At 38.2% G+C, this 20,842-nt stretch overlaps 1 protein-coding gene across 1 annotated transcript in view; it reads right to left on the bottom strand.

The window, feature by feature from the left end:
* Positions 1–1,274: 1,274 nt before the first annotated feature.
* tmtopsa (teleost multiple tissue opsin a) overlaps positions 1,275–20,842 on the bottom strand; it is a 50,366-nt gene continuing 30,798 nt past the window's right edge. The window contains exons 3-4 of the mRNA XM_030775268.1: positions 18,941–19,174; positions 1,275–1,529 (exon numbers count right to left, since the gene is read on the bottom strand). Of these exons, the coding sequence (XP_030631128.1) occupies positions 1,275–1,529; positions 18,941–19,174 (489 nt within the window). The remainder of the gene's footprint in view (positions 1,530–18,940; positions 19,175–20,842) is intronic.

Genomic DNA, 20,842 nt, shown 5'->3' with positions numbered 1-20,842 from the left:
GTTATGTTTTTACATTTTTTATATTATTTTTTAAGGTCTTTGGGGGAGTGCAGTGACAAAGTCTGTTAAAGCTTGTTTGTTAACTAAGCATATTCAGAAGAAATGCATTTGAATGAGCCAGTGGCCACACTGAACTCTGTTAGCTTCCAAAAGTGTCCATGAAATGAATGAAACAGAAAGATCTGTTTTGTTTGTCATGTTTTGGAGAGTCTGCAATGGCACAGTAATAAGCAGAGAGAGCCCCTCCCACACAGAGGGTTTGCTGTAGGCAATTTGTATAAATTAAATATACACACTCAGATTGTATGGACTCTATATATCAGTAGCAAATGTGTTGAATGCCTGTGGCTAACAAAAGCTAACGAAAAAAAAAAAGACCTCACGTTCACAAGTGTTAGACATTGCAGTTCAGGTTTCAGAGCCTTACCTGCATGTAATATTTAACTCTCACAGACATATGACTTATAAAAAAATAAGTTAATAGAACATTTAAAAAAATCCACAAAAGAACAACTAAACAACATCATCAACAACAACAACAACATCAACAACAACAACACCCAAACCCATATAAATATACATTACAAAGAAATAAAGATAAACTTCTGCATTAACATCACATATTAGACACTCATCGGTGTTTTGAGCATGGAAACATTCAATGAAGTGTGATCCATTGTGTTTTATGTTGTCATAAAGGGCTGACTAAGTGGTAGTTTCTTACAGCCCTGTTAAGTTATATTGGTCACTATGTAACAGATGAGTATTTCACTGTAAAAGCACACCTTTGCAACCACCTGTTTTATTGCTTCTGTCTAGCTTTATGAGTTTGGATTTCTTTCTAAGAACTTGGCCTTGTTTTTAGTCTTTGGTCCTAATCTCTCAACATCAGTTTGCTATTCATCTTTAAGTCACATCACCGAATAGAAAGTGAAAAGAAATCTGACATATGCTCATCCCTCTACAGTACTTGTACACTTGTACATGTTTTTAAAACCATATGACATGACTGTGAGAGTGATGAAACATTCTGAAAATTCAACACCAGAAAAAAGGGTGAGAACTTGTTTCAAAAAGTTTACTCCAAATGCACTAAAAATTTCATGAAGTTAGAATACAGTACAATGCAGCAAGACACAAAGAGTGCTGCACTCTGGATGGGCTTGTTGTTCCTTTCCATTGGCTCTCCTCCTCATTGGACCAGCATCTTGGACTTGTCAATATGGAGAAAGGCTTACTGGCTATGGTTCCTGTGCTTGGTAAATTAGTTACCCTCAGCCATTGTAGTGGGCTACCAGGGAAACCACTGCTGGTTTGGCAGAATCTGTGGAAGGGGGTCTTTCCTCCAAGTTGTCAGCCTGGTTATGCACCACAGTGGTGGCCTGTCCGACTGAGGCCACAATGAAAGTGAAGTTGTTGTCTGCGCGTCGCACAGCTCGAACAGGCTTGTTTGCCCTAGAAGAACTCTTGAAGCTGGAACCTCTCTGTGGCGTCTCACATTTCAGTAGGGCTCGGAAACACCTGTAAAACTGGTGTGCACACAGAGAGATAGAGATGAAGACAGAGATAGAGATAGAGAGAGTGGAGGGGATCAAGAGGGCATGTGAGGAGAGAGAGAGAGAGAGGGAGAGAGAGAGAGTAGTATGCAGGACATACAGCGAAAAGATATTATTATAAAAAAATTAAAGAACATGTGAAAATAGTCTTTCTTTCTCTATACTTTCTATTTCTTTCTCTGTACTAAATCTGCAAAGAATTCTTCAACTTCAAAGACCTTAAATTCAAATCGTGACAATTAGAATATTAACCATGCTGTCAGACAATGATAGAAATTTTAGTTCCATTTGCTCCAAGCTGGGCTCATACTGCTTCCCCAGAATACATCTGTTTTTCCCATCTTAGCATAATCAGTAGGGCAATTCCGGAGTACAGATCATAAACGCTATATGGTTTTAAGCTAGCAATACAGTGAGCTTTCCCCCAGATCCTCTCTGTGGTCTTTCTATCTGTCTTTTTTCCCAGTCTCTCCCCCTCTTCCAGTTTTATAACACATATCTGCATCTTGCTTTTTACATTCCTACTGTTTGTGCAGACCTGTCCTAAACACACCCTGGACTCTTTCACTGCATTTTATTCATGGCAGCAGAGAAAGAGACACGATTACAGCTTATTTAGAATGGTCATATGAGGCCGTCTCTTCTCTTTCTCTCTCTCTCTCTCTCTCTCTCTCTCTCTCTCTCTCTCTCTCTCTCTCTGTCAGCAGACTTTGCCATCCATTTATTGTCCCACAGCCTACTGTCTGTGTTCTGCCTTTCTGTAGGAGAATATGACTGGCTCTTAGTCATTGCTACATGTCCTAAATGGTATTATATGCCCCGCTAATTGCGCTTTCAGTCAAAACAGAACAATTATACAATTATTAAACTGAATAATTACTGTGATGACACAGCTGCAAAAAATAAACACAATGGTAGCAATAGATATCAAAGAAACCATTCATTTGTGTAGCTCCTTTTTCCATGGTTGAAATTCACATAATTTCCAAGGATAGTAGGGTAGTTTGTAGTTTGTTGAACTACACTAATGTTTGAATTGAATAAGAATGAGGTAGTCATGGACTGATTTTTGGGTATGAAGTAGCTGTCAGTCATGTGGCCTATAAGTAATTACTGGTCTGGCTTTCATGTGACAAAGACAGAAGACACATTTAATTACAATTTTTTTTTTGAATAATTCATTTATAAAAAGTTCAGTGTATTGTGCAATGGAGTTTTCATGACGGCATGATGAATTTACCATCATATGTATTCATGTACATTGTTTTGGGTAATGAAATATACTACAATGATGTGTTAATCCAAAGACATCTGTAAGATTACTATTACAACACATTCACATGATTCTGGAGTGATCCAACAAAACAAAATAATAATACCAATAATAATAAAGGATTTAAAAAAAACCCAAGAATAATATCACAACATTAAGCATTCTGCAAAACAACGTCCAAGATGTTTCACAAAACAAAGGGGGACCAAATGTTGTTTTTCAGAATATGAAATAGCCCAGTACTTGCAATATTGACTCTATATAACTCTATTTTTTATATTAACTGAAGTTGAGTGAAAGAAAACTGGAGGCACATGCTTGTTACAGCAAGGAATGTTTCCTAAAGTCAGCAACTTTAAAGGTAGATCATTGAAGATAAAGCTTCAACTACATACCCATGTGGTTTTAGACAAGAACATCAAGACAAGAGCATCATTTACAAAGGAAAAATGTCATAGAGAATGAAACATGGTGACACAGAGGGTGAGATCAGCTATTGTTCAATTCTTCATCAAAATCTCATCCATTTTTCAGCCCGCACATACCCAGTCATGTTCTCACCATGTTACACTCCTCACAGAAAACTGTGATTCCTAGTATACATGCACTATGCACACTCAAACCGAAATATATGTATAGGACAACACCGAAGTGTGCTCAAAGTCGTTAATACAGTGGTCTGCAAGCATACATATAATAATAATAATAATAATAATAATAATAATAAAACATTGTTTGTCAGGGAGGTGCCTGCAGCATATATAAATTGCGCTATATGTGGGATGTCACCTCACTTGAGAAAATGTAGTGTACTTAGTATACTCCATTTGCTTCACGTATACTTATAGTCAACTACATTTCCTCAAGAAATGTTGCAGCACCATGGAATTAACTCGAGTTACCTAATACTTGATAGATAGATAGATAGATAGATAGATAGATAGATAGATAGATAGATAGATAGATAGATAGATAGATAGATAGATAGATAGATAGATAGATAGATAGATACTTCCAAGCAGAAAACAGAGTAACAGGAACATAGTGCAAAAATTATATTCAAGAAAAAAGTCTATCTATCTATCTATCTATCTATCTATCTATCTATCTATCTATCTATCTATCTATCTATCTATCTATCTATCTATCTATAACTGAATACAAACACACAAATGCAAAAGAAACAAAATAATTTAAAAAAGCATTCAAAAAAGTTGAGTCTGCACAGGATCCGTAGCAATTCTCTCTTGCTCCAGACTTCTCCATTTGTTTTTGTCAGAAGTCCAACCAATTAAACCTGCATACTCTGTGGGGCTTGTCATCTACTCAGTCATTCTACAACATTTGCTTAGATTAGTCCTCTCTTAAAAAGCATCAGTAAAACAGTCACAGGACACATTTTCTCCTGAAAACATTTTTGATTGTGACATTCACAAGCCTAATAGTCTCTTTTGGATGCAGTCCCAGACACGGTGCCCCATATCAAATTAGCCATGCAAGTCCCAAACTTGCTACGAGACACAAAATTTAACAACAAACAAATAAAAAGTAGAAAAAAGAGCAAGCCTGAGAGGGTCTGAGCTGCTGACTTCCTTCAAAAAACAATAAGGCTAAGAGAAATCTTGTGCAGGTAGATTTTGGTGCAGGTATAGAGGATGTTGGTTTGCTCATTGACTTCATGGAAATCAAAATAATTCACAAATTCTTGCCTGTTCTAAGCTCTTATCTGCAGGGAAGAGGCAGTGAAGCAATGAAACACATTAAACTTCTATGGCCTCCAAACATTCAACTAAGATCTAATTACTTAATAATAATAATACAAAGAAGAAGAAGAAGAAGAAGAAGAAGAAGAAGAAGAATTGTTGTTGTCATTGTTATATGAAATAACAAATAATAAAATATAAATAATATAAATATAATAAATAATATAATGATCTTAGTCAATTGACCTTGCTACGATGAAGATGTACAGTTTTCTGTTCCGCCAGCAACAATCAAATTTACACTTACTGTTACATCTGTGCAATTCATTTCAATATCTTTCCATCAGTTTGTCTCCCAACCAGAACAACTGGAATTGTAATTGAATACTACTTTTAAAATCATTTCTCCACAAAAGAATTGGTGGTACAGAGACAGATTAGTTTCCTTTGGCATGGGAAAGTGCTATGACATGACCACTGGCTGACCATCATTTATAAGAACCACATCACCATTCATAAACCCTAATGCCATTAAAGAAGCATCTACATGTGACACAATGACAGTTCTGTAAAGGTTCCAGCAAAGTAATATGCCAAAGCGTACATGTTCCAGTTATTAAGCAATTAGTAGGCTACTCCGTCTCACAATTTTAAATTCTCGTTTATTTGTTCACAAAAATATACATTTGCACTTCAACAAAATTTCAGCTTTGTGTGTTTTGGATATACAGCTACCTGTAGCAGAATTTCAGGAGAGAACCAACAGACTGTACTCACCAGATGTGCTCGTCCTACCCTCACCTGCAGAGGGCACCCTTTCTGACTCCAGTGATGATCCCCGATGGATACGTTATGCTACTTGTATCTGTACAGCATTTTTAGTCTTCAACTCGCCTCAACTCACAGTTTCCATAGTTACGGGCTGGGAGGAATTGAAGACTGAAAATGACATACAGGAAAGTCTGTCTTCTGTGAGTAGTGGTTAAAGAACTGTCCAAAATGTGGCATCAGAAGAAGAGGGTGAAAAATGGTACTCAACATGCCTACAACATTAAATGTCACAGTATGGTTATCTGGTGTCTGAATTAGACGGGGATCTTAGGTAGGTTTATAACACTGTTAAGGGCATAGATATAGATTACCATTACCACTAGCGCTGATGCACTAGACCATTTGTCGATGACTAGATTGTCATTTGATGAGCTCATATGTAATCAAGTGAAAAGCGGTCACCCATGCATCAAACCCAATTTGTGAAGCGCTAAAGAAGTTCTAGATAATTACTCTGAACTAATTTGATTTTGCTAATTTTTTTTTATAGTCTGTGTCAAAGTCCTCAATCAGAGAGAAATTCTTTACTACATCCTGTATGACTATTTATGAAATGCTTGAAAAAAAAGAGAAATAAAATCTAGTGGACTGGACCCATCCATCCAGATTTTTTAATTTTATTGGATACTCAAAAAAGATGAGAGGAAGATGATTGAATCTCATCATCTGATTGGTGTGACCATGGACACAACTTAATATGCCCCCGAGGACTGATAACCTCCTTAACATTTTTGCTCATAACCCTGTCTGATTGGAGCGCAGTCTGCTCGTTCTGCTTTCAGCTACTTGCTCTTCCTCCATTCCATCCATGATGCTGCCCCTCTGATTCAAAATGATATTTCTATAACAATGTATCATCAAAGTGAGATAAATGTCCCAAAACCTTTGTCATTTTACTTTAGTTGATTGTCTGAAGATTCGGTAAATGTTATGTAAATATATGTAATGTTAAATATGCAGGTTTACCTGAAAAGAGACAGTAAACAGAAAGTTTGCTCAAGCTTGCAAATACAAAACAAAACAAAACATCTCAAGGCAGCTTTGCTAATGCAAGACTTTCTACCTGCTAAACAGATTTGGTGATGTTGCTCAACTTATCATTTATATCAATAATATGTGAATCAGAGGAAGTTCAGTCGCAGCGCCAGACACATCAAAATAAGAGGTTAATTAATCAGCTACAGCATTAGTGCTGTTCTGTTCACTCCTCTGTCATTATGAAATGATAAAGAAGTAAGAGAGGGGAGAGCATATAAATTGACTGATAATTAATTACTTCAGTGGAGCAAATGCACAGAAATCATTTATAAGGAAGGACTGCAACGTCTGCATTTCTGTGGGGGATTGCCATTTTTAATGTGGATAAAGGGATACTCTGATTTCTTGAGGCCAAACAAAAAAAGGAAGGATAAGAAGAAAACTCCATTAGACACCGTAGCATTGTAAGGAACAATGCCTGGCATTGTAATGCACTGAGTGTAATAATGTTTCCATAGCTGCTACACAGCAGTCGATGATCAAAGCTGAAAGCCAGCTGTTGCCGCAAGCATTGTTATAAAGTGAGAAAGAAAAGTAAACTGTACAGTGCGAAGGATAATGGAAGAGGAAAACAAAGTTGTGTATTCTTTCCATCAGTTATCAATAATCTTCTTCTAGTCTTTGCATAGTTCTGGTAGAGAGGATAACACATAATGTCAGTTTTTGGATTTCTCCCCCTGCATGGTACTCATGGTTCCCCACACTGCACAGTTTAGAATTTATGAGGTAGAACCCATCCAACTAACTGGTCTGTAACACCGTATACTCTCAGGTATGGTTAACAAATAAACAACTGTGAATAAAAAATGTGTTTGCTGCGAAAACATTATTACAATATCCTAAACATAATCCATCACCCCACTCACTTTTCATCCCGTAATACTGTTTAATTTTTTTTTCTACTGTGTACCTATATCCTTTAGTATCATTTTCCAGGACCTGAATCCACTTTCTACAACATGCTAAAAGATTTTACAGATAGGTGAGTGTCTCTCATGAGGAATGGTCTCGGCAGCCCAGTATACCTGGAGTTTCAGAGCTGAATTACATTTCAGCACAATCAGTTCATTTCATTCCTTATGGGTTGAAGAAGTATGCCTGGTCTATGTTTTTGCCAGAGGCTGTGGAAACTGTTGTGTGTTTCTTTTATTATTCTTCACTTTCCCACCTGGTTTCCATTCAGTGCATCCTTATGGAACAGCATGGAGTTCACCTAATTGCACACAAAGGCCTCAAGGGATCAGACTTCCATTTGAATTTTTTTCTGACGTCCTGGGCAGAAGTTTATTAAATTTGAGATTTTTTTGTTTTCATTGATCAAAATTCTTTTACATTTATGACATTTTTGTGGATATGGTAGAACTGAACTGAACTGAACATCTTCCAAATCATAGAGCAACTCTTCCTCTGATTTCATTTTTGGCAGCACAATAGTCAGTACAAGACAGGGTACAAAACAAATATACAGAATTGGCGAAGTCTGTAGCAAAAATGTACACACACACACACACACACACACACACACACACACACACAAACAAACAGATACTGTTGTTGCTTTTACTTAGTTAGGAGAGCGCTAGCCAAGCATGTGCTCCCCTCTCTCAGTGGTGCCTTGAAGCTCCCATATAAATAGAAACTCCCCAATGGCCAGAGTGGCAGGGAACAGCCTCCTATTTACCCAGCCCATCCAGAGCACACAGTCTGGCTGACACCCTGACTGATGGCCTGATGAGGACAATGAATTGGATTGTTTCACATGAGAGTGCACTAGTAAACTCTGTCAGATCATAGACTCTTTATCAGACTGACATCTAAGAAAGATTGCATTACGGCTGCTAGAGGCTTCATGCAACATGTAGGAGGCTTCATGCTTTATGGAAACTTAATGATTTTTTAGCCTCTAAGGAAAAAAGACTCAAAGGCAGTGTACATTCTTGGTTAAATGTACACTGTGATGGGGATCTCCGTACATGTAGTGGTGACACTCCGTGTTTTTGTTTATTTGTCTGCCTGGGGTTTTTTTTTTTGTACCAACATTAAGACTTTCACCCACAATTCCTGATCGCTGGCTATAGGTTAAAACTTCATCCATTAATCTATATAATTTATTCAAATGGTGTATTATACCACCTGTGGGCTAGCTAAGCACAACTCATCTTTCATCTCGTTTTTTGTCTTTTATCTGCCCATCCTGGGATTCCTTAACAAATCTTTCACTATATCTGTTGTGGTCAGTGTGCGACCAGAGAGGAACACAGAACCCATCTTATACACACTAATTCATATCAGACTGCTCATAACAGGAATGGAAACCTTGGGTATCATTACCTTACCTACCTTTTCTACCTTTGATGTCTCTTGAATTCTACCTTTAATCTCCCTTGGAGATGCTTCTCTACACACAAACATACAGTTACAAGTGTGATAGCGTGATCTGAAAACTTTTCATTTTTGCTATGAAAATAAGACAGGATCTTTCATTTCACTACCAAAGATGGGGGGTGGGGGGGGGGGGGGGGGGGGGGGGGGGGGGGGTCTGCCATTTAAACACTTTCTACATTGTTTGACACCTGTGCTGAAGAACAATGTCATCTGAAATTCAGTTCTGACATATGTGTGCATTTAAAACCTGATGTGACCTGGTCATAATACATGTTCAGATGCTACAAAAAAACAGATCCATTTTCCATCATTCCATATTATAAGGACTGAGGATGACATTAATAAGCAGTTATTGCTGAGATTGGTGGCTGTTAGTTTTTCAGTGGTTGGTGTGTGGAAAACTAAAGTCTGATCATCTGTCTTTTGTAAACTAGGTTTGCAATCAAAAATAATAAGAGTTATATGAGTTTCATGGTTGTTCATAAAAAGGAAATCCTCTTATTTCGTTGTTTAATTTTATTTCATTCAAATGACTAGGAAGGATACTAAAGAAAAGAGGGAATAAACCTCAGTGAATTTAGGTTACATGTCTGACTAATCCTTCATTCTCCTCTATTAAAGTTAAACTCAAGAGACAAATAACTACTGAACTGAACAAATGGGGAAACTGAATTATACTTAAAATAAATATCCTCTGAGCTACTCTATTTTGTGAGGCATTTACATTTATGTTGAACAGATGTTGAGCAGGTGCTATCTCCCTGGGGTATAAGGAATCTTGCCTGTGTTGTGACGTCTAATAAGTAGGGAACAACCATGAAAACAGTGCATATGGTGCTCTTTACATACATATCAATTCAGTTTACCACTGTGAAAAATAAACTCAGTAGGTTTACTTCTACTATTCCTTTAGGTTTACTTCCATTTGTACAGCACCCGCTGCAGCACATTCTCATACACTCTAATTGTTATGCATGCTGAAGCTAACTATCTCATACGCCTCAAACACAGTGTTTTCAAGAGTAAACTCTGGTCTCTAACTTACGGGTAAAGCTACTCTATGAAGTATTGACTATATGCTATGCTATATACAGCGCATATACAGTGCACTCAGCAGGAAAAGGGTTTTTTTGCTTTTTTTTTTTTCCTTTTTCTCACAGGCCTGTTTATTTCAAGGCACCCCCAGATCTTCATAGCCTACTGTATGCAGAAGAATAGCACACCTGTGATTGCCTTCTTTGACAGGCTGCCCATTTGTGTAAGATCTCACTTACAACACATAGGCCACACAAGATGACTTTCATTGTGCGTGGTTTAAGTTACTTTGAAAAATGTCAGTCAACAGAATAATCTAATATAAGTACATGAAAAACATGAAAGGCTATGTGTGTACAGATTACTTTGAGTTGTGGTTGAACTGGCATTGTGAAAAGTGTTGAAAATATACTGTTTTTTCAAACATATCATTTTTTTTTTGTCTTTGTAGCTTATTATTTACAATTTCACCTAAATTTGGAATACTCAATTACCCATGAATTCCTCACAAATCTCACTCTCAGTGAAGCTTTAGATGCTCACAGGACTGCCCTGAGAGAATTGGCTGATGCACATGAGTATGGTGCAGTTGAATCAGAGATTCGTGCGTGATCAACTTGCTGAGAACTTGCTACAGGAAGAATAGTTAACAGCTGAAAGAATTCTCATAACATCAAGATTGTTTTTTTTCTTGAAGCACCTCAGACAGAATTGATAGTGCTTTCAGAGAGAATTAAAAAATAAATATCCACAGAATTTACTGCTAACTCTTCCATGTGCTAAACTAGAAATAGTTCTACAAGCAAACAAAAAGGTAGTGGAATTGTAGAGAGGTAGGAAGAGCCGCATAAAAAGGCAACAGGTTTTCCAAGTGTAACAAATGTAGATACACGAAACAAATGAGCATACGGCTAGACTGTGAAATGTTTGTACTGTAAGACAACAGGACATTATGCAAATGTATGCAGAAAAAAAAGAAAAAGTCAAATTACAATCTGATAAACATGTTGAGAAACCTGTAATAGTTCTGTGAAAATTCTGCCGTATTTGTTTGAAGAATGTGTCTATTCCATTGATAATGGAGAGTTGCTTAAGAGAGAGTTTGCACACAAAGGAGCCAAAATGAAACAGACTACTCTTATGCTCAAACTTCTCCATTACAATGTGAAGGTTACTCTGAGGCATAACTAACATGGAATGTCAAGGTAACATTTTTTTTTTTTGTGACCAGAGGAATGGTTGAAGCATTGCTAGAATAAAATATGTTTTTTGGATTTGAAAATATTTAAAACAAAAAGTGACAATACCCCACCATCAGTATCAGGTCAATATATTCAGTTTGTTCAAGGGTTCATGTGTGACATGGTCCATACACAATGTTCACAAGCATCAGTCAGGAGTTAGGCAAGAAGTTAGATGATGAATCACTGAAGAAAATCAAGGATTCAAATTCATTCCAAAGAAAGCTAACAAAGGAGTCAGAGAAAGAAACACACTAGAAAATATCACCCATTAACAGTGGATGGCATTATTTGGTCAGAGGCTAGAAAAGAATATGATGAGTTTAACTGACACTTGAATGACAAAACCTGACAACATTCATGACTCAAAGAGAACGTTATCCGGTTTGGACTGTCCGGTGCCCCTGAAGTATATCAGAAAGCTATAGATTTTGTGCTATGTGAAGTGCCAGGGTTTGGTTTGTTATCTGGATGACACGTGAAGGCTCTGACTGAATGAAGCCTTAACTGTGAAAAGTGGAATCTGTTCAAAGCACTAAGCCCTGATAATCAGAGAAAGATGATTTCATTCCTAGAAAGTTGTGGATTTCTCAGGAAATACATTCCGGACTTTCACAAATACTTCAGAACCAGTTCCAGGTTAACCAGAAAGGTTAAGAATTATAATGGGGTTTAGATGCAAATAAGAGTGAACTGAATTCAGTGTTTAGTAACAAGACCTTTTTTTACTTGCTTCAGACTACATAAACCAACTGTTAAAATTGTTGTGATCATACATAGACATTTAGAGAGAAGCACATAGGAAATTGTGTGGATGTCATTTACTAGAAAAGCTAGCCTTGTGCATGCACACATGGTATACCCTCAAACATCCAATCACTGAATCCCCCTGCTTTTAAGAAAAGGGATTTCCACCGTAGTCAAAATAATTTCTTTTTCAGAATTATAATTATATCACTGCATATTACTGTAAATTTAAACACAAATATTGTGAACATAAAAATAAACACTCCATTTCTACATTTTCATTTCTCCCTCCTCTCTTTTTTAGAACAAGGAGTCATTTTCTCTTTAGAACAAGGAGTCATTTTCTCATTGTAACAATGTTTTTTTTTGTTTTTGTTTTTTTACAAAACAAAAACAGGTAAATAAAGGTAAATAAACCATGAGAGGTGGTGTAGACTGCTAAAGCCTTTCTGCTGCAGTATGAGAGCTATTTTGTTCCAACGAAATTCACAACACTAAAGTATAAGTTCAGTTTTGCATGTGGCCTGACCGCATGGTTGGTTCTGGTTTGAATATGATTAGGTGGGTCTCTTGACAGTGAAGTGATGACTAAATGGTTGGCATCTCTACATTATAGGATCTTCTTTTAGTGCAATTGGTGACCCTGCCAGAGGTACGTTCATTTTCCAAACTCTGTCCAGAATGAAGTGGTGGTCCATCCTGTGCTCTGTGCCATCTGCTATACCTGTCTGTCCTCAATGACTTTTAGATATAACCATGCGGATTTAAGGGTAGATGGAATAACAGGAAGGAAAGTTCTGCTTTTGCTGCCTATCAGAAGCTGTGCTGGTGACATATAATGAGCAAGGGGAGTGCAGTGAGTGTTTTTGTGAAGACTGACACCTTTTTTAAACAGGGCTTTGCCTGATCTTGCTGCCTTCTGCGCCTCCTTGTTGATTTGGGGGTAATAGGGGCTACTGGTCACCTGTCCAAAGTCACAGTCTTTACCTGTAGTCAGCTCAGCTGTGGAGAACTGTGGCCTGCTGTGAGACTGCTTTCAGTCTCTCTATTACAGCTGTGGCAGTAGTGGTGGTAAGTGTGGCAATTTTGATGTGGTCAGAATAGTAATCTATCCCTACTACATAAGTCCCATTATTCCCCTGGAGCAAGTCTGCTGCCACACCTTGCCATGGTCACATAGGTAAAGTGGCTCTCTTTGGCACACTGGCTCACACTGTCTTTAATCTGCTTAGGCAATCCTAGCTACCACAATGCCTTCCTGCTGTGCTCTGGCTAAACATTTGGTGATTCTCTGGTCCTGGCCCTGATGTTGTTTCTCCAGAACTTCTTTTTGCATACTAACAGGAAACAGCTCCAGCCGTTCATCTGCAGGTCGTCTACAAGCTGCAGATTACAATTTACAATTTAGTTATTTGGCAGACGCTTTTTACCAAAGCGACTTACAATCAGTGCATCAGTCAGAGTCAGATTTCTAATACCTTGTGAGCAGAGATCACAATAAGACCGAGCGTAAAATTGCCCCTTCGTATTGCGCCCCTGGAATACTTTGACAAACGCAGATACAAGACAGAGGGTTTTTGTCTGTGTGTCTGTGTTTTTGTCTGTATGTCTGTGTTTCCAGGAGTGGTCCAGCTGTAGTGGAAGACTCTTTTCTGTCCCACTCGGTGTGTATGAGGGATGACACCTGTCTGTAGAACTTCATCCTGCTCTTGAGCTCTTTGTATTTGAGCTAACTTTGTGTCTGTGGTGGACAGCTGTTAATTAATGTGGTTGATATGAATATGAATTATGAATTCAGCAACCAGATTTTTGCCAGGAACATGTACAGTTTGCTAGGACAAGCACAGCAGCCATAGTCCCAGTAGTCACAGTATACATGGAGGTAGGTCACTGAGCGCCCTTGAGTTTAGAAGACTGAACAGAAGCTTGTGATTGGTGCAGTCCATGGAACTACGTCTGGAACTGTTCACGGGCCTATAACAATGCAAGGTCCACATTTTCAATCTGTGCATATCTGTGCTCCGTTTTTGTTGTGTTGCATGGTATGAAAGCTACATGCCTCCATTCACCTGAGGGCTAGCGCTGAGATAGGACACCTCAGTCTATAATAAGATGGGAAACACACTAGTCTGTCTGCCAGGGCAGTACTGTGACAGAACAACAGAGCTCAGTTTCTGTTTCACCTTCTCAAAAGCTCTCTGCCGAGAGGTCCTGTCCAGTCACTTTCAGCTTTCAGATCTATGACTGGTCCTGATAACTCTGCAAAGTGAGGAAACAATTTCATGACATAGTTTACCATGCTCATGGATTGTCTGACAACAGCCACATGTCCCTGATGGCTTGTATCTTGTCCGGCTCAGCTTGTCTGCCAGATGCACTGCTAATGTGGCCTGGGAACTAACCCTAAGTCACAGCAAACTGACATCTCATTCAGTGTCAGACCTTGCTTCTGAAGTCTCTCCAGTATCTTGAGAAGTCATGCATCCTGATCCTTGCACATAGTCCCGAACACTAGAAAGTCATGAGCGTGACACACAGTCTCTTCCAAGCTATCCAGCGTCTGTGCAAGTTACTACGGAAGTGTTCCAGTGCAGACGATTTTCCACAGGGAAGAAGAGTTAGCTCTAAAGTTAGCTTTGGATCTAACTGTAGTTTCTCTGACGATGCATGATCCTGAAGGCCTACTGTGAGCCCTTCTCTTATCATCTCCTCCTGGAGAACTCCATACTGATAGTGCTCAGCTAGTTTATGAACTGCAGTGATAAATGCCTCAACTTTCTAATTGGATGCTTGACACCTTTTGTTAAATTTAGCTCTCTCATAAATCACGTTGTGTTTGCAGATGTAGTGCTTCTCAAAAGCTTCTTTGACTTCTTTTTCCTATTTCCATCTATTAGTGCTAATGTGCTGAGTATGTCTTCAGCCTTATCACCTATTGAATAAATGAAACAATTCACTTGATACGCTTCACTTTTCTACTTGAGACCCATGACACTGAGGAACCTCTCAAACCTGCAAATCGAGTTGGGCCAACTACTGAAATCACTGAAGTAAAAGTTTTCTTGTGTGCCAACTGAAAACAGAGATTCCTTTTTTTCTGTTTACTGTTCCCATTTACTGTCCATGCCTTGCTCTTTGCCTCTGCACATGTGTGTTTTTCCACTGGCTGGGCTGATCTGATGCTAGCTAGCAAAACTTCATCACAAAACTTTTTGGAAGTTTCCAGGGTAATTAGTGTTCTGAAATGTATCTCATTCATTGCAAACATTATTTATTTAGAGGCAAGATTGAACTCTTCTGATACCATGCTGTGATCTTATAAGGACCTTCAGGAAGAAGCACACCGGAGATGGTACAGATGCCAGTAAACTGTTCTTTAGTAGAATAACCAACCCTGCATGTATGTGCATAGTATACATTCAAACATCCTATCATTATAGTTATTAATGACAGAAGTCTGATATGACATGGATCCGTATTGCTATAAAAGCAAAGAAATGTGCTGAACAAACCAGTACAGTTGAGTACGAGTTCACTGATACCAGTTTTCCACTGAAGCAGTGCCAGTGCTGGTGCCTAATCAAGCATCGGGACCGCGCTTTTCCACTGAAAAAAAACTGGTGCTGCAGAATTGCAAGTCCTAAAAGTTTGAACCGCTGACGTTAGTGGCTATGCAAATAAAAACCACACAAGAACCAATCAGTTCAGTGTTTGATGTGTTTGGTATGTGACGTTCTCTAAAGAGGCGGGAGTAATGGAAATTAAAAATTTTAACCAAGATAGTGGTAGGATAAAGGCTATATGTAGCATGAAAATATGTATATGATTAAAAGATGTATGGGCAAACTTTTGCTACGTAGCGTTCGTTTCCCAAACCTGTGGAAATGCGGGCCGGTTCTCAAAAGGCACCAGCAGCACTGGCTCTGCACTGGCACCGGCTCCAGCACCGTCCTAGGGGAAAAGAGCTATGACAAACCAATATAGTGAGAATGAGTATATTTCACTGACCCTCACAGAGAGTTTGTTCTCAGACTGAGAAGCATTGGTGAATATCTTGGATGTGTAGGGTCAGTAGAACTCTGTATAACTTGCAGGAAGGTAAGTTTATCTTCAAAACAATCACCAGCCATGTATTTACTAGTCATTAGCAGAAGGTCTACAGCGCAATAGCAGTGCAAGAGAATCCAGAGACTTTGAGATTTAAGATTTGCCACTTTTTGACTACCTTATAACTGTTTTGTGGAAAAAGCCTGTGATGCAGATTCATTATCCAGGCCTTCTTTATACAACGCAAAGAAAATGGATATATTGACATCTATGTTACTACATGAAATTTACCATGTTTTGACATTGAAAGACACTGAAGAAGCAACAGAACAGGAGGAGTAGCTGAAGCACCTGATGGGGATAGTGGAATTAGAGCAATGGCCAAATCCAGCGGCAGAGGCATCACACACATCTTACACATGTTCACATGAGACAATGGACATCCTCTGTCGTGTAACCTAACTCCATGATCAGCCTTGCATTTTAGATTTGTCATTGTGTGGAAAGCCTAAATAGTATCTCAGAGACATGTTGTATTAGCTGAGTATGGGCTTGGACATTGAAAGTCGGATGAGGAACTGTTTGATGTGTTCTGAATCACCCACTGACTTACTGCCATAACCACTGGATATTGACCCCAGTGGTCCTATTCAATCCAAGTCACTTTGACTTAAGTATGGCCTAAATTTCCTCTTATAAGGGAATTCTAATGCTGGTCCAGCTATTTAGGGTTACACCACAACTAAGTGGTGGTTATATATCATTTCTTCCATGTCAAGCTGTTGTTGCATCATCATCATCATCATTTAACCCACTAAATTGTGTCTTGGTTAGTGGGTGGTTAAATTGTGACTTGTTAGAGAATGGGTTAGAATCCCCCTACACAATGACTAAGGCAAATGGCATACTGTAAATTCTCAAATAAAAGTTGGGTCTCAAATAATGGCCGGGTCTCAAATTATAGCCAGAGTGCCACCAGTTTGGGCAAATTAAGGTCGGTTCCAAATTCAGGCCACGTAAAAAATTGCAGAAGGGCTCAGGTGGTAAATTCATCATATTTCCACAGCATTATTCACATCAGTACAACAACATACGGATCATTCCATACCAACTCACCTAGGCCCTCCAGCTCATGTCATGGATTTTCTTGAAAAAATTAATGTGAAAACCTCTATTAAATTCATGGGACCTTGCAAGATCCTATAGCTCTACTCCAAATACTTTTTTAGTTATGAATTTTTGAAGTTTGGCCCTTGGAGCTAAATTTCATCATTTTTGCCATTCTTTGTAAGCCTCACCAATTGCTTATTTTTCACTGGATTGGGTTAAAATTTGTACTGAACAGCCACAAAACCCCTAAGGATAATTTGCAACATGTATTCATGTAAATAGTTGTTGCTGAATGTCAGATAGCAAATTTTAAAAATACATTCTGTGATTTTGATTCTGTGTAGTATTAATATAGTTCTCTCACATCTAGAAGTTATTTGGCCTACATAAAAAAATGAGTGTTACAGATCTTGCTAAATATAGCTTTGGAGCTGAAAAACCCATTTTTAAAAGTTATTTTGACTGTATATTTTCCCAAGAAGGATAATTTTAATTTCTCTGAGTTTTCTTTTTTTTATGGGCGGGTGTTAATATTCATTGCAGATATATAAAAATTATAAAGATGTTATATTGCTCCATCATTTAATAATATTGAAAATAGCTAATTTTTTGTACTTTTCACTGGCTGTAATATTACATTCAGTGGTTTTATTTCATAGGTAGATATTTGTACTATGCTGACTTCAAGGTTTTCTATCTCTGTGTGATACCTGTTGAGCCTATTTTTCATTTGGTTCAGGAAATTTGCAAGTTACAGCTTGTAATGGCTTGGTTTGTTGCATACTATGATGTCATCTTGTTTTGTGTGTCATGCATCATGTAAGCCAAAATTAAATTAAAATTAAATTCTGGGGGGAGGGGGGGGGGGGCACAAATAAATAAGATGCTATGCTTTCACAAGTCATAACTAGCTAGCTAGCCAGAAGGCTAAACTATCGGAGGGCTAAGGGATAGCTACTAACTTTAGCTGGTACTAGCCAACTATCTTGCAAAGCAAACTATGCCTATACTTCTCAAATGCAGTGAAGTGTGTATGACTAATTGCGTTTCATTTTCACACATTTGAGAAAGGGATTGATGCTCTAGTATGCAACAAACCAAGCTACTGCAAGCTGCAACTTGCAAATTTCCTGAACCCAATGAAAAATAATAGCCTATCTCAAATAAAGGCCTGGTTCTTTTATCAGCTGAGGTAGATAAAGGTCCCAGCCATTATTTGAGGATTTATGGTAGACTATATACATCAACTGACCATACCAGTTGATATCATAACTGAAAACCAGCATTTGTAATTACAGTTTTGCAAATGTATCGTAATGTATTCTAAAATGACTAAACCTAATTTCAATGTCTTTTTATATTGAAATGAGGTTAGGCATTGAACTAAAAAGAGTCAATGGTTTTACAAAAGCATTGCAAAGACATCAAATGACCGTACTTCTTATGGTTTGTATATAGTAGTGTTCTGTTGACCAAATATTTAACAAAAGGCTGGGTGATAATGCTTTCCTGGAAGGGTGACATTCCAGACCTCAGTTATACACATTAAACTGTGAAAAAAGCAGTTTCAAGGTTATTCACTGTGTTTTCATATTAATTTCTGTTATGATGACCATCACCAATTAATTAATATTCAACCGAATCACTAGCAAGGACACAGCTTTATAGTCTATACTATTTAATCTTATGAAACTGAACTACCCTTATTTAGACTGCAAGATAATACAAATCCATAAATCAAAACCACCATTTAACCAAAGAGCTGTTAAAATGAGAGGCACCCATGCTTGGCTCAGACCAAAAATATACAATTCATGGATTCACACTGCTATAATAGGACAGTACACATATTAAATATTGTAGCTCTCTATATTTTTCAATCTAGAACCTAGAACTGGAAGTGTCTTCCTGTGACATTGCCCTCAGTGGCACCAATTTATGTTTGTCTCTAACCCTACCCTTCCCAATCCTCACCTGTTTGTTCATGAATATGTAGATGACGGGGTTGATGACAGTGCTAGTCTTGGCCAGAAGGGAGGGTACAATGCTTGCCTCAGGTGTCACTAGTCCTGGAGCCCCAAAGGTGGCCAGCAAGGCCATGATCCCGTACGGCAGCCAGCACAGAAGGTAGCAAACCACCATGGTAATGACCATGAGGAGGACGCGATGCTCCCGCTTCCGACCCATTGTCGTGTTCACTCCACTCATCTTCAGGGTCAGTCGTGAAGAGAAAGGAAGAGAAAAGAGGAAGAATAAACAAGGAGAGGAACCATTAATCTTTGCTAATCTTTACCATTTTGTTCACCAGTAGGGGTGGACAGTAACGAAGTACACTTACTTGAGTACTGTACTTAAGTACATTTTTTGAGTATCAGCTTTTCTGGAAACTTATGACTTTTATTCCAATACATTTGAAAGACAAATATTGTACTTTTGACTCCACTACATCTCTATGAAGGTTCTCAAGACTCATTACCTTGAGGCATACCTTTGAACGAATTTTATTTTCTAAAATGTGATAAGCCATATTGTGTTCGTCACAGGAGAAAAACCAATCAGTAAACTACTCCTACACTGTCAGTCAAGTTCAAAGTGTGTGCTGCATCGGATTATTATGGATTTGCCCACCAAAATTGTTGTATTGGGACCGGTGTTATGTCTCAACTGGTTCCTGTACACATTCACGTGCTGTGTTCACTTTCTCTGGAGGTAGATGGGATGTAGTGCTCACTGCTCACTTATACGATTAAATCATGTTTGCCGCAGTAGATATGAGATGTGACTTGAAAATTGCGAGTAATATGTTTTTGAATGTGTGACGAATCTGGTGACAGAGGCAGACCACAACTGCTGATGTTGGCACAGTGCGTGAATGTGCACGGGTACCAGTTAGCTTGGAAACCAGTTGGGATATAACACTGGATCCTGTGTAAATCCACTGCTGACGCATACTGATAGCTAGCAAAAATGCAGAGTTAACATTACTGACTAAAGTCCTCTGAGAAATGTATGTAAAAACCATCACTAAATGTTCCATGGTCAGTTTCTCATTTCTGCTTTTTTAAACACTTAACTTGTATACTTGCTTAATCATTATGATTATAATGATAATGAAAAAGACAATAAAAAAACCTATAGTTGATTCTGATTTACAGAACACACACACACACACACTGCCAGAGCTGTGTCAGAACACTGCCATGCTGTTTTGTGGGAGTCAGGTTGGGGGTAGGCTGGGGTCTTAAATAAAAAAATGAAAACGACAATGGCTGTCCTTTTGTCGATTCAACTGTATTTCTATAGGCTTTGTAGCATATTCCACAAGCTTTTTATCCTACAGGTTCTACATGCAAGTGAGTGTATTCAGTAGGTTGTTTCAGAGTTATTAGGCTCTGTAAATGCATTGTGGCAATAATACAACAGTGAGTTGACATTAAAAAGAAAACATACTTTTGAATACTTAAGTATTTTTAGAAGTAAGCACTCCAGTACTTTAACTCAAGTAAAAATTTGACTGAACAACCCTATTGGAGTAATATTTGACCAGGAGTATCTATACTTTGACTCAAGTAATGGAGTTGTGTACTTTGTCCACCTGTTTACCATTCAGTGTAGTGCTATGAGTCAATTCTACAGCATTAGAGTTGGCTTCATGAATGCTGTCATGCCCATAACACAGACCAGGTGTGGTTAAGCTTTTTTACTAGAAGGTGGGGGCACTCCATCCTTAACATGTTAATGCAAAACACTGCAGACTGCAGAATTAGATCTCTTTCTTTCTTGGAACCTATAAATCGGAACTAACATTATCCTCAGCAATCCTATATAAAAGTTGCCTTTGGCATGGGTAGTACAAAAGTAACATATTAAAAAAAT

The sequence above is a fragment of the Chanos chanos genome, chromosome 5 (genome assembly GCF_902362185.1).
Source record: "Chanos chanos chromosome 5, fChaCha1.1, whole genome shotgun sequence".
Taxonomy (NCBI): Eukaryota; Metazoa; Chordata; class Actinopteri; order Gonorynchiformes; family Chanidae; genus Chanos; species Chanos chanos.
This window is presented reverse-complemented; position numbering and strand designations above follow the sequence as displayed.